General features: G+C 47.8%; 1 protein-coding gene across 2 annotated transcripts in view; it reads right to left on the reverse strand.

Annotated features, from left to right (window-relative positions):
• Nucleotides 1-15,499, reverse strand: part of LOC142312198 (uncharacterized) — a 144,793-nt gene that overhangs the window by 25,079 nt on the left and 104,215 nt on the right. The window contains exons 3-6 of one of the 2 annotated variants that reach the window (XM_075351099.1): nt 11,160-11,304; nt 10,851-11,030; nt 10,645-10,768; nt 10,467-10,561 (exon numbers count right to left, since the gene is read on the reverse strand). The exons of the other annotated variant lie outside the window; for it this stretch is intronic. Of the exons in view, the coding sequence (XP_075207214.1) occupies nt 10,467-10,561; nt 10,645-10,768; nt 10,851-11,030; nt 11,160-11,237 (477 nt within the window). The 5' untranslated portion in view covers nt 11,238-11,304. The remainder of the gene's footprint in view (nt 1-10,466; nt 10,562-10,644; nt 10,769-10,850; nt 11,031-11,159; nt 11,305-15,499) is intronic. 2 annotated transcript variants of the gene reach the window in all.

Consider the following 15,499-nt stretch of genomic DNA (forward strand, 5'->3'; position numbering starts at 1 on the left):
GTGGAGCCTCCCAATGTTTGGCTTCCCTGCCTAAGGGCTATACTATAATACACCCACTTCCTTCCAATGGGCACTTCAGGTTTACAGGCCTTCATGCACGTCTCTATCCAGGGACAACGTGGAGCCTCCCAATGTTTGGCTTCCCTGCCTAAGGGCTATACTATAATACACCCACTTCCTTCCAATGGGCACTTCAGGTTTACAGGCCTTCATGCACGTCTCTATCCAGGGACAACGTGGAGCCTCCCAATGTTTGGCTTCCCTGCCTAAGGGCTATACTATAATACACCCACTTCCTTCCAATGGGCACTTCAGGTTTACAGGCCTTCATGCACGTCTCTATCCAGGGACAACGTGGAGCCTCCCAATGTTTGGCTTCCCTGCCTAAGGGCTATACTATAATACACCCACTTCCTTCCAATGGGCACTTCAGGTTTACAGGCCTTCATGCACGTCTCTATCCAGGGACAACGTGGAGCCTCCCAATGTTTGGCTTCCCTGCCTAAGGGCTATACTATAATACACCCACTTCCTTCCAATGGGCACTTCAGGTTTACAGGCCTTCATGCACGTCTCTATCCAGGGACAACGTGGAGCCTCCCAATGTTTGGCTTCCCTGCCTAAGGGCTATACTATAATACACCCACTTCCTTCCAATGGGCACTTCAGGTTTACAGGCCCTCATGCACGTCTGTATGCAGGGGCATTGGTGAACCTCACAATTTAGGACTGCCCTGGCAAAGGAAAATACTACAAAGACTCACTTCCTCAAAATGGGCACATTAGACTCAAGAGGCCTTCATGTACGTCTCTTCTCAGGGACATCGGAGTGCCACACAATGTTTTCACGTAAAATCTTTCATGTATTGATCTCAAAAAGTAACATACACCAGCTCTATCTCACTATTGGGTATGTGCCCTTAACATTTCCGCCATGAAAAATCATTTTGGGGTCATTTTGGAAGGTTTTCTGGTGAGTCCGTAAAAATGGCGTAAAACGCGGACAAAATTGTTCACAGCTGTGACTTTTGAGTGATAAATGCTTCAAGGGGTCTTCCCCATGCTGTTGCCATGTCATTTGAGCACTCTTCTGAGACTTTTGTGACATTTTTAGGGTTTCTCCATGCTGCCGGGAGGTCATTTCACAAAAATACTCGGGTCTCCCATAGGATAACATTGGGCTCGTTGCTCGGGCCGAGTACACGAGTATCTTGGGAGGCTCGGCCCGAGCTTCGAGCACCCGAGCTTTTTAGTACTCGCTCATCACTAGTCCTTACCTTTGGACTGTTTAATGATTTCCGCCAATTGCTCACCAAACAGTCTGTCTCCAGATAATGGCAAGCTGGTTAAACATTTTTTAGAAGCAGAATCTGCTTTCCATTCTTTTAACCACAAGGCTCTGCGCAAAACTACAGAGTTGGCGGATGCCATTGAGGTACGGCTCGTAGAGTCTAGTACCGCATTGATAGCGTAGGTCGCAAACGCAGACATTTGCGTAGTTAAGGACGCCACTTGCGGCACTGCTGGACTTAAGAAAGAGTCCACCTGTGCCAGACCAGCTGAAATAGCTTGGAGCGCCCACACGGCCGCGAATGCTGGAGCAAACGACGCGCCGATAGCTTCATAGACAGATTTCAACCAAAGGTCCATCTGTCTGTCATTGGCATCTTTAAGTGAAGCCCCATCCTCCACTGCAACTATGGATCTAGCTGCAAGCCTGGATATTGGAGGGTCCACTTTTGGACACTGGGTCCAGCGTTTGACCACGTCAGGGGGAAAGGGATAACGTGTATCCTTCAGACGTTTGGAAAAACGCTTGTCCGGATAAGCATGGTGTTTCTGGATTGATTCTCTGAAGTCAGAGTGGTCCAGAAAAGTACTCAATTTACGCTTGGGATACAGGAAATGGAATTTCTCCTGCTGGGCAGCTGCCTCCTCTGCTGAAGGGGCAGGGGGAGAAATATCCAACAGCCTATTGATGGCCGCTATAAGGTCATTTACCATGGCGTCACCATCTGGCGTATCCAAATTGAGTGCGGTGTCAGGACCAGACTCCTGATCACCCACCTCTGTCTCATCATATAGAGACCCTTCTCGCTGAGACCCTGACCCGCGTGATGACGTGGAGGGTCTCTCCCAGCGAGCTCGCTTAGGCGGCCTGGGACTGTCATCAGAGTCAGAGCCCTCAGCCTGTGATGCCTGGGACCCCCTTGAAGTACGGATTAGTTCCAACTGAGGGGGACCGGAGAACATAGACACAGCAGTGTCCATGGTCTGAGCAACTGGCCTGGACTGCAAGGTCTCCAGGATTTTTGTCATAGTCACAGACATTTTATCAGCAAAGACTGCAAATTCTGTCCCCGTCACCGGGGCAGGGTTCACAAGCGTCTCTGCCTGGGCTACCACCACCATAGGCTCTGGCTGACGAAGTGCCACTGGGACTGAACATTGCACACAATGAGAGTCGTTGGAGCCTGCTGGTAGATTAGCCCCACATGCTGTACAAGCAGTGTATACAGCCCGTGCCTTGGCACCCTTGCGTTTTGTGGATGACATGTTGCTGTCTCCTCAGAGCAATATAGGGGTATACAGCCAAGAAGCGACCGTACAGTGCAGTATATATATATATATATCTGGTACAGGAAAAAGTACACCAATACAACACTGTGGCACTAGTGGGGCCAGCACTAATGTGCTGCTTACCGCCCGCTAAACGCGGGTGTGTGGTCGCCAGAAATCCCTAGTCTGGGGCTCCCAGAGCCTGTGTCCGTCCTCCAGCCAGACTGCATGCAGGAATGGCTGCCGGCGTCCTGTGGAGGGGGGGGCGGGCCCTGGGCGTGCTCAGACCAAAAGCGGGAAACCTGCGTCCCACTGTGCCAAGTGAGAGGGCTGGAGCATGTAAATAAGGCTCCAGCCCTCGGCGCTGACGATTGCACAGCGTCTGTCCCATTCCCTGATTGACAGGGAGGGGGCGGGAACGAAGCGGAGCTAGGCCGCAAAAGCCGGGGACTAAATTTATAAGCGCCACCGCCGTAAAAGCGCGGTCGGCGCTAAGTCCCCGGCGCACTACAAGTCCCAGCCGCGCCGCCGCTCCAAGAGTGGCCGGCGCGGTAGTTCCCAGCACATGAAGTCACACAGCTAAGCTGCTGTGACTCAAACCCCAGCGTGCAGCGCTACTGTCCCCGGCGCACTAACACACCCAGCAAGTCTGGCGTGTGCGTGCCTGTCTGTACGGGGACACAGAGTACCTGAAAGTTGCAGGGCCTTGTCCCTGAACGGTACCCAGCTCCGTATCCAGCAGGTTCACTGGGTCTGTGGATGGAGCCCGGCCTCAGGGCTTGGGGGCCGGTAAGATCCCACTTCCTCAGAGCCCCTCAGGGGGATGGGGAAGGAAAACAGCATGTGGGCTCCAGCCTCTGTACCCGCAATGGGTACCTCAACCTTACAAACCGCAAGTGGGGTGAGAAGGGAGCATGCTGGGGGCCCTAGTATGGGCCCTCTTTTCTTCCATCCGACATAGTCAGCAGCTACTGCTGACTAAACAGTGGAGCTATGCGTGGATGTCTGACCTCCTTCGCACAAAGCAGAAAACTGGTGAGCCAGTGATCCCACTGGGGGTGTATAGCCAGAAGGGGAGGGGCCTTACACTTTTTAGTGTAATTGCTTTGTGTGGCCTCCGGAGGCAGTGCTATACACCCAATCGTCTGGGTCTCCCAATGGAGCGCCGAAGAAAAACAGGTGAAGTGAACTCTGCTGGGAAAAAAAATACCCCAACAGACTTTGTAGACTACCATCTCACACTTTGACATTGAGGCGTTACGCCATCTTCTCACTTAAACTTCAGAGTAGAGCGAGTCCAGTACAAGAGTGTAGTAGCTGATAATTCATTGTCTAGTATCTGGTAGTACACCCATGGCTTGGACAAGGTACATCGGTGCCCTGTACACCATACCTCCTCAAAGCAAATGAATAAGTTAAAGACTAAGGTAACAGAATCCCTAATGCACCCCCCAACAGGTCAGGTGACAAGCTATGATGACCACGTACACCAGAATTGTTCCCCTTTTCACCAAAAAAACTAGCAAAAGTAAACAAATGTGGTGTCCTTTATGGGTAAAGGTCCAGTCACACTAAGCAACTTACCAGCGATCCCAACAACGATAGGGATCGCTGGTAAGTTGCTAGGAGGTTGCTGGTGAGATGTCACACTGCGACGCTCCAGCGATCCCACCAGCAACCTGACCTGGCAGGGATCGCTGGAGCGTCGCTACACAAGTTGCTGGTGAGCTCACCAGCAACCAGTGACAAGCCCCCAGCGCCGCGTGGAAGATGCTGCGCTTGGTAACTAAGGTAAATATCGGGTAACCAACCCGATATTTACCTTGGTTACCAGCGCACGCAGCTACACGTGCAGAGAGCAGGGAGCAGCGCACACTGAGCGCTGGCTCCCTGCTCTCCTAGTTACAGCACACATCGGGTTAATTACCTGATGTGTGCTGCAGCTAAATGTGCACAGAGCAGGGAGCAGCGCACAATGCTTAGCGCTGGCTCCTTGCTCTCCTAGTTACAGCACACATCGGGTTAATTAACCCGATGTGTGCTGCAGCTACATGTGCACAGAGCAGGGAGCAGCGCACAATGCTTAGCGCTGGCTCCTTGCTCTCCTAGTTACAGCACACATCGGGTTAATTAACCCGATGTGTGCTGCAGCTACATGTGCACAGAGCAGGAGCCGGCACTGATAGTGAGAGCGGTGGAGGCTGGTATCAAAGGTAAATATCGGGTAACCAAGGACAGGGCTTCTTGGTTACCCGATGTTTACATTGGTTAACAGCCTCCGCAGAAGCCGGCTCCTGCTGCCTGCACATTTAGTTGTTGCTGTCTCGCTGTCACACACAGCGATCTGTGCTGCACAGCGGGACAGCAACAACTAAAAAATGGCCCAGGACATTCAGCAACAACCAACGACCTCACAGCAGGGGCCAGGTTGTTGCTGGATGTCACACACAGCAACATCGCTAGCAACATCACAAAAGTTGTTCGTTAGCAGCGATGTTGCTAGCGATGTTGCTTAGTGTGACGGGGCCTTTAGGCTCAACAGGGAGTGCAATTTCTAAGATAGATATAGAATCACTCATTGTTTGCAGACCATTTACAGTACACAATACGAAGGACAAATAGCAATATTCATTCCTGACGTGCTATATTTAATATATACCAGATCCACAGATTGTCATGGAAAGTAATATAGCTTAACTATGATGGGGTTGTTTGGTTCAATTAAGGTGTCTAGTATTTGGCATATACCCTAATGGAAACTACACAGACATCATTATACTGTAGGTAAGGGGATACGTATAATGGTGTTTGTGTACATCATGCAACAAATACAGCTACACAAAACTGATGGTGATTCTGGTGACATATTTATGCACTGATTGTGGATCTAGGGATGTATTTAAGTAATTATGGTCGATGGATTTATGTATGTAATGATGGTTGTTTTGGTGCTGTATTCATGTAGCGATGACGATTCTGGTAACGTATTCATACATAACCAAAATCATCATCAGTACATAACTAATCACCTGATCCATCATTAGTGAATAAATATGTCCCCAGAAATACCATCAGTACATGACTACGTCACCAAAGCCATCATCAGTATATGAGTCCATCACCAGAATCACCCCACCATCAGTACATGAATGCATCATCAGAACGACTAAAAGTACATGAATACATCACCAGTACCATCATCAACACATCGCCAGAACCACCATAGATACTTATATACAAGAACCAGGCTCAGGACAGCAATCAATTTAAATGTCAAGTCTGCCCCATAATCAATTTTATCACATGAACCTACAACTGGGGAGTATGTCCTTAACTATGGTAAGCAGATAATGGCAGTTGTTGTTATCAGTCATGATCAGACTGTGAACCATAGCACTGATAAGACTTAGTCAGTATTACAGATAAACAATTACATCCAGGTACCTTATAAGTGACATTTTCTCTGATTGAGTTGTCTATTTCTTCTCATCTCCATCTGGTCTGCATACCATGATGACTAAGTTTTCACATCCACAGCTCCTCTCTGCAGACTTCCCTCTTCTGCAGCACATTCCAACACAGTTGCCTTAAAACTAGAAGTGTTATTGAAATGCTCACTGTATAAAAGCATCTGTCCATACTATGTCCCAAATAAGTCTCCTAAGGTATATGGCCACGATACTGTCTGCCCTTTTGAGCTATAACCATCACATTGCCTGCTTTATTGAGCTATAACCACCACACCAGCTGCCCTTATGAACCACGACCGATACAATGGCTGTCCACTCTTTACTTTTCTCCCTTATACTCTCTATCTCCACACTCTCCTCCCCCTGGTTAAACTCTCTCCATAGTGTCCCTATTTAAGGCTACCCCCTCTCTATATCCATTCTGTGCTCCCTCTTCACATTATGCCCTCATAATTCCTGCCACACTGTCCTCTCCAAACTGAATCTCCTCTTCACTGTCTCCTTATATAGTATGATGGTCACCACTGCAACCCATATAGTCAGATATCCAGAACAATCCCTCAATATACACTATTACGACTTCCATAGTTTCCAACATTATATGGTATGGTCACAACCAAATGTAAAATGGCCCCATACAGTATTATGTCCTCACAGTCCCTTATATACAGAATAATATCCCCCACGGCAGCCCACATAGTATGATATCCACAACAGTCCCCTAACTAATACAATCACCACAGCCTCCAGTATAATGTCCCACACAGCCCCACGTCCTATGTGCCCCACAGCCCCACGCCCTATGTGTCCCACGTCCTATGTGCCCCACAGCCCCACATCCTACCGTGTTTTTCCAAAAATAAGACCCCCCCAAAAATAAGCCCTAGCAGGGATTTTCAGCATTTTAGGAACAAGGCTTTAATATAAGCCCTCCCCAAAAATAAGCCCTAGTCGCGGTTCAATAATGAAGAGTCTGTGCAGTTAAAAAAGTTATAGATACGGCAGGACACTTCACTATAGACAGCGGACACTCCGCAATCATACTCCTCAGACGCCAAGCGGGAGGACCTGCAGTGATCGTACCCCCGCACACATCCGATCTCTCACACACACATCCGATCTCTCACACACACATCCGATCTCTCACACACACATCCGATCTCTCACACACATCCGATCTCACACACACACAAACATAGGATCAAACACACAAATATCGGATCACACACACAAACATCGGATCACACACAATCAGATTGCACACATACTCACCACATCCAGCGACACCGATTTCTTAGCACCGTCAGAATCCTGAGAGGCTGTGCAGCGGAGTGCAAGGACCTGCCGCAATGCTTGCTTACAGGACCTGCGGACACACGTGTTTTCCCCCCATCATTCCCTGCGGCCGGAAGCAGTCTAACGCTGGATATGATGTGTGTGTGTGTGTGTGATCTGCTGTGTGACTGTGTCAGCGATCTGCTGTGTACAAGTGTGTCAGCCAGAAGCAGGGAAGGACGGCGTGCAGCACCCACCGGAGATCACAGGGAGGACCTGGGAGCCACGCAGACGTCCGAGTCTGGTAAGTATGAGTCTCCTGGGAAGTGGGGGGGGGGGGTGTCTGCTTTTTTGGGGGGTAAACTGCCCCCACCCGTGTTTCTCCAAGAATAAGACCTCCTCCAAAAATAAGCCCTAGTGCTTTTTTGGGGGGTAAAAAAAAAGACTGTCCCCCATAGCCCCACATTCAATGTCCCCCATAGCCCCACATTCAATGTCCCCCATAGCCCCACATTCAATGTCCCCCATAGCCCCACATTCAATGTCCCCCACAGCCCCACATTCAACGTCCCCCACAGCCCCACATTCAACGTCCCCCACATTCAACGTCCCCCACAGCCCTACATTCAATGTCCCCCACAGCCCCATATTCAACGTCCCCCACAGCCCACCATATTCAACGTCCCCCACAGCCCCACATTCAACGTCCCCCACAGCCCCACATTCAACGTCCCCCACAGCCCGAGGTTTGATGTACTCCATAGCCCCTATTTAATGGCCAAATAATATATTTAAAAAAAAATAAAACAAAACAAACAACCTTATAGTCACCTAATTCAGACTCCATATCCAGTGCAGCCACCATCTCCTCTTCTATCTTGTACAGTAGTGGACGCTGGACGGAGCGATGACATCACTGTATGCCATCTCCAACAGGGTGCAGGCCAGAAGCAGCCTTGGTTCTACTGGACTTCCGGCAGAGCAGGGCCTCTGCTCCTGTGCTGGCGGCATTCAGAGCAATTGTATTTATGTGACTAAAACTGAGTCCAGGGAGGGGGTGATGGCCGGGATGCAGGCAGAGGAAGGGGTGAACAGTGTCAGTGACAGACATTGCCCACTGTGCCTGTGCCATGGCCATCAGTGTGCTGAATGTCAAAACTGTAGGAAGTTACTGGGTGGCTATAGGCATTCATAATGGCCATTAATTAAAGCATAGCATAGTGTAGTAGACTGCACCACTACACACAACAGATAACCTGCAAAAGACATATACAGTGGAACCTTGGTTTACGAGAACAATCCGTTCTGGAAGTGTGCTTTTAAACCAAGCTTCTCATCTAGCAAAGCAAAATTTCCCATAGGAAATAATGCAAGCTCAGACAATTCGTTCCACAACTTGTTCAATGTTCCATCCTGGTCCCCTATTGTGCCATTCCACACACACACACAAACACACACACAAACACACATATTATTGCTCACATTACCTTCCGCTCCATCGCCGGCCTCATGGTTCTTGTAGTTCGCCAGTACAGGATGTGTATCGGGTAACCATCGCGACTGATGCCGGAGCTTCCGCTGCCAGAGCGCTGATGTCAAAGGCAGGAGCCGCTTGCCTCTGATTTGTCAGCGCACTGCCTTTGAGAAGCGGCTGACAGCAGAAGTTCCTCCATCGTCGTTACCCAACACACATCCTGTACTGGCGGACTACAAGAACCGGGAGGCTGGCAAAGGAACGGAATGTAAGATGAGCATAATATGTGTGTGTGCGTGTGTGTTTGTGCGTGTTTGTGCGGACTACAAGAGCGGGTCAGAGCGTGGTGAAAGTACGGAACCGGAAGTGTGTGCGGTATTTGCTCGTACAGCAAAGCATGCTCGTAAACTGAGTTACAAATTTACAGCAAGCTTTGCTCGTACAGTAGAACCTTGGTTAACGAGAACAATCCGTTCTGGGTGTATGCTTGTTAACCAAGTTTCTCGTTCAGCAAAGCAAGATTTCCCATAGGAAATCATTGCAATGCAGACAATTTGTTCCACAACTTTTTAAATGTCCCATCCTGGTCCCTTATTGTGCCATTCCACACACGTACAAACACGTACAAAAACACATAAACACATATAAACACACACAAACATGCACAAACATGCACAGATTATGCTCACCTTACCTTCTGTTCCCTTGCCGGCCTCCTGAAACTTGTAGTTCGCCGGTACATGATGTGTATCGGTAACCATCGCGACCAATTGCGGACCTTCCACTGCCTTTGAGTAGCGGCTGACGGGAAGTCCCTCCCTCGTCGCCATGCTTGCCGATACACATCCTGTACTGGCGAACTACAAGAACCATGAGGCCAGCGATGGAACGGAAGGTAAGGTGAGCATAATATGTGTACCTTCGGTTCTATCGCCGGCCTCATGGATCTTGTAGTTCGCCGCTACAGGATGTGTATCGGCAAGCATGGCGACGAGGGAGGGACTTCCCGTCAGCCGCTACTCAAAGGCAGCGGAAGGTCCGGCATCGGTCGCGATGGTTACCGATACACATCATGTACCGGTGAACTACAAGTTCCAGGAGGCCGGCAAGGGAACGGAAGGTAAGGTGAGCATAATCTGTGTGTGTGCGCGCGTGCTTGTGTGTGTTTGTGAGTGATTGTGTGGACTGCAAGAGCGGGTTAGAGCGCGGTAGATGTACGGAACCGGAAGTGTGAGCGGTGAGTATTTTACTCGTACAGCAAAGCTTGCTCGTAAACAGAGTTACAAATTTACAGAAAGCTTTGCTTGTTAAGCGAAATACTCGCTAACTGGGTTACTCGTTAAGCGAGGTTCCACTGTATAGCGAAATAATCGCAAACCAAGTTACTCGTAAACAGAGGTTCCACTGTACATTGAATATCTTTACAATTGATGATGGAAATGGTCGGGAGGCATCTATTCACCGTATGCACCCTGGTATACACAAACCAATATATATAAATGCACAAGTACACACTCATCGACAGATGGAGAAGTTACATCTACAATCTACTGATCTGTCATCTCTACTGTTCTCATTACACAAGTATAAAACATATAATACTGGTGGATAAAACAAGACTGAGCACAAGACCTTCACAGCCGTCTACACATCATAGGGAGATTTCATGGCACCTTCTCTCCATCTACCTGATGATCCTGAGGAACATTGGGATCTTCTTTACAGTCCTGTGGAAGAAGAGGACGGGGACATCTCTCTGGTGTTGTCCTCTTACTGGATAGAACTGGAGGAAACACATACAGGTACTGAATTCAGTTATTACATACAGATAAATTTAAGCTGTGTGTATTTAGTCCTGTCTATTACCTGGTGATGTGAGGGTCTGGGGAACCTCTATCATGGCATCCTTGTACAGATCTTTGTATCCTTCTAAATACTCCCACTCCTCCATGGAGAAATAGACGGCGACATCCTGACACCTTATAGGAACCTGACACATACAATGATACCGTCATCCCCCGATCCCTTCATAGCGTTACTGTATAATGTCCCAGCATTCCCAGCACTGTCACCTCTCTAGTCAGCAGCTCAATCATCTTGTAGGTGAGTTCTAGGATCTTCTGGTCATTGATGTCCTTGTGTATCAGGAGGTGAGGTGGAGGCCCCGTGATTGGGCTCAGGGGTATTCCCCATCCCTCAGACACAGGGTCCTGACAGCGCTCACTAGAGGTCTTCTTCACTACTGTGTAATCCTGGTTATGGAGAGACACATTAATAAATCTCACTACAGACATTTCCAGAGTCCTCACCTCTCCAGTTCTGTCCATCTGTTATTCCCATAGATAAGAATGGTGTAATGTGACGTCATCAGAATCTCTCACCTCTCCAGTAAGCCGGAAGAGGATCTCTAGGGTGAGGTGTAATATCCTCTCCGCCATCTTGTCCCTGTCCTTATCCATCCTTGATGGGTTAATCAGGAAAATTCTCTTATATAGAAGATCTGAGAAGATCCGACATTGTAGGGACCTGAATGGGAAGAAGATGGAAAATCGTAAAGCTTCCATGTAATAATACAATTAGTGGAGATAATAAGATAGAATATGTAGCTGTTATATTCTCTTTTCTTGTATGGACTGGAATATAAATTGAGCTCTATGAAAATATCTCATGAGCTCAATCATTGGCTTTGTTGGTCATTGCTTCGACTGCTGATTGGTTGTAGGGATCACGTTTGTCCCGACTGAATAGAATATTACAGAGACTGACGGGAAACCCAGCAGTGTTAGAAAAGAAAACGTGAGTATTACTATTTGTATTATATTCCAGCATGCTGGGCTTGTTTTCATTTTATCTGGAAATAAAATCTACTTACACCAAATATACAACAAGCAGTTTCTTCTTATATACATTAAGGTACTGTCACACATAACGAGACCGCTAGCGAGATCGCAGCTGAGTCACGGTTTCTGTGACGCAGTAGCGATCCCGTTAGCGTTCTCGTTATGTGTGACATCTACCAGCGATCAGGCCCCTGCTGTGAGATCGCTAGTCGTTGCCGAATGGTCCAGGTCATTTTCTTCAAAGGCGATGTCCTGCTGGGCAGGACACATCGTTGTGTTTGACACTGTGTGACAGGGTCACAGTGACTGCTGAGATCGTTATACAGGTCGCTACTGCGACCTCTATTGTTCCTGCATCACTGGTAAGGTCTGACTGTGTGACATCTCACCTGCGACCTCCCAGCGACTTACCTGCGATCCCTATCAGGTCGCATCGTTTTCGAGATCGCTGGTAAGTCGTTGTGTGTGACTGGGCCTTTAAGCTGGGTTTACACACTGCAACATCTCAAACGACATCGCTGTAACGTCACCGGTTTTGTGACGCAATAGCGATGTTGTTTGCGATGTTGCAGTGTGTGAAACCTATCAGCGACCTGGCCCCTGCTGTGAAGTTGCTGGAAGTTGCTGATCACTACAAGTCGTTCAGGACCATTCCTAGGTCCTTTGTTTCCCGCTGTGCAGCATGAAGTTTCAGTGTGTGAATCCTTTTCAGTGACTTTGTTAGCAACTTCCCTTTCAAAAGGCTGCTTATCAACGTCCCCAGCAACCAGCTAGGTCGCTCTGCAGGTCCGGATCGCTGGTAAGTTGTTGGCCAGGTTTGCCGGGTTGAACGCTCACCAGAGACTTAGCAGAGACTAAGGGAGGTCGCTATTGCGTCACCAAACCGGTGACGTTACAGCGATGTCCTTTGCGATGTTGCAGTGTGTAAACCCAGCTTAAGACTGAAGTTGGAAGAAACCATTGATTTCGGAGGAGAAAAAGGGATCAGCTGACCGTTAGATAATATCAGGGGCGAGAAGGATCTGATATAATTTCAAAGACCGATCCTTTTTATCTGGAGATTATCCTCTACCAGCGCTTTTCTCACAGAGATAACAGGAAACCTTGGCTGAGCTGAATATTTGTTTTCGGGTAGGTGCAAATGAGCATTTTATCTCCATCTGAGAAAAACAGTCCGTTATGGTGATGAGAGTGGGATAAGGTATTTCCTGTAGGTAAAGAGAAAAAAAAAAAAAAAAAAAAAAGTTTCTCCACCTTCTCCATTATGTCAGTCTGTGAAAATCAAGAGTGCACTCAGATGTTATCCGAGTGTGGCTCTATATTTTCCACAGATCCAGAGACTTGGATTGCTGATTTTGATCCAATACCCAGATGAAAATTGGACATGTCACCGATTTGTTTCATTGGATTAAAAAAATTGGACAAAAGCATATCCAGTGGCACTCAATAATAGAAGGATATATTGGCATTACATTACGGTTTCCTAGATGAAGGAATAACAAAATGTGCATTGGGGAGACAGGGACGGACAGTATGGCTTCCTAATACCACACTATGTAACTTTCCCTATTCAAAGCTTTACATTAGAACTTCTACTGAGCACTTGCGCCTTACTTATGATTTGTTTCAATTCATCTTGTGTACTGTGTCTATAGACCCAACCTCTACTAACAGCTATCGCCCCATATCACTACTCCCGTTCACCTCAAAACTCCTGGAACAGCATGTCCATGCTGAACTTTCCTCCCACCTCTCATCTAACTCTCTCTTTGACAACCTACAGTCCGGCTTCCGTCCTCATCATTCTACCGAAACTGCCCTGACTAAAATCACGAATGACTTACTTACTTCTAGACCTGTCCTCAGCCTTCAATACTGTCGACCACTCCCTCCTATTGCAGATCCTCTCTTCCCTTGGTGTCAGAGATCTCGCCCTCTCTTGGATCTCTTCATACCTCTCCAACTGCACTTTTAGTGTCTCCCACACAACCTCTTCATCCCGCCATCTCTCTGTTGGCGTCCCTCAAGGCTCTGTCCTGGGACCCCTACTTTTTCTATCTACACATTTGGCCTGGGACAACTCATAAAGTCCCATGGCTTCCAGTACCACCTATATGCCGATGACACTCAGATCTACCTCTCTGGCCCAGATGTCACATCTCTGCTGTCCAGAATCCAAAAGTGTCTATCTGCTATATCCTCCTTTTTCTCTTCTCGCTTCCTAAAGCTCAATGTGGCCAAAACTGAACTGATCATCTTTCCTCCACCTCACCTACACTCCCTACCTGATCTAGCTATTACAATAAATAACACCAGGCTCTCACCAGTACCCAAAGTTCGCTGCCTCGGTGTGACCTTTGACTCTGCCTTGATCTTCATACCACACATCCAATCCCTCACCACCTCCTGCCGTCTTCAACTCAAAAATATTTCCAGAATCCGTCCTTTCCTAAACTCGCAATCTACAAAAATGCTAGTGCATGCCCTCATAATCTCCCGCCTCGATTACTGTAACATCCTCCTCTGTGGCCTCCCTGCTAACACGCTTGCCCCTCTCCAGTCCATCCTTAATTCTGCTGCCCGTCTGATCCACCTCTTTCCTCAATACCACCCTGCTTCTCCTCTCTGCAAGTCCCTCCACTGGCTCCCATATTCCACCGCATCCAATTCAAACTACTAACACTGACCTACAAAGCTGTGCATAATCTGTCTCCTCCGTATATCGCCAAACTAATCTCCCACTACACTCCAACACGTCACCTCAGGTCCTCACAAGATCTCCATCTCTCCTCTTCTCTCATTCGCTCGTCACGCAACCGACTCCAAGACTTCTCCCGAGCATCCCCAGTCTTCTGGAACTCGCTGCCTCAACACGTCAGACTATCTGCTACCCTTGCAAGCTTCAAACGGAACCTGAAAACCCATCTGTTCAGAAATGCCTATAATCTACAATGACCTCACTGCTTCACTATCGTGCGGAGCCGCTGCCCGACCACCGAGCGGGGTTGTCGCCCCACCACCGAGCGGAGCTGCCGCCCGACCAATCTACACCCCACCTACTGTCTCCTCCCCAAAATCCTATGGATTGTAAGCCCGCAAGGGTAGGGCCCTCTTCCCTCTGTACTAGTCTGTCTACTGTAACTTGTGTATGTATTCTGTATGTAACCCCTTCTCATGTACAGCACCATGGAATTAATGGTGCTCTATAAATAAATAATAATAATAATAGACCCATACAGTGCATGTGGGATTATAGTAACATTGTAATATATTCTTGTGTCTTAATGCTTGTCAGTTTTCATGCTTGGTATTTGATTGTCTGCTGTCCCGTCCCTAACATTTGCAGCTATTGTATTGTATATGTGTGCATTTCTATGTGAAAAATATTTCATATTTTAATATATTTCATAAAATTACATTTTAGGCCATATGCTTGTTTATGAGTTTTGTTAGTTTCAGGGATAATACTCTGTACTACAGTAGTGCAGTGTGTCACCTGAGCAATCAAAGGTTGGATGTTGTATGATTGCACTAATGAGGGTTATTGTAAAAAGTAAAAAAAAAAATATTTAACCACGTAACGACCACTGATACACCCTGAGGCATCAACCCTGACTAGATCGAGATCGATTAACCCCATAAATGCCACTGTCAATCACAACAGCAGCATCTTAGTGGTTAAAATACCTGCTTTAACACTATTTGGCCCCCCCTTTCCTCCCAGAGATCATAATTGCGGGTGTCGGCCCTTAACCTGGGAAGCGCTACGATGTGGCTCTTGTTATTAGAAAGCTCATCACAGAGATTGTCAGCTGAAAGGACAACACTTCAAACCTTAAGTAGGATTGAGGCAGAGGAGAGTGATGCCTGATCTGAGCTCA

The sequence above is a fragment of the Anomaloglossus baeobatrachus genome, chromosome 5 (genome assembly GCF_048569485.1).
Source record: "Anomaloglossus baeobatrachus isolate aAnoBae1 chromosome 5, aAnoBae1.hap1, whole genome shotgun sequence".
Classification (NCBI taxonomy): Eukaryota; Metazoa; Chordata; class Amphibia; order Anura; family Aromobatidae; genus Anomaloglossus; species Anomaloglossus baeobatrachus.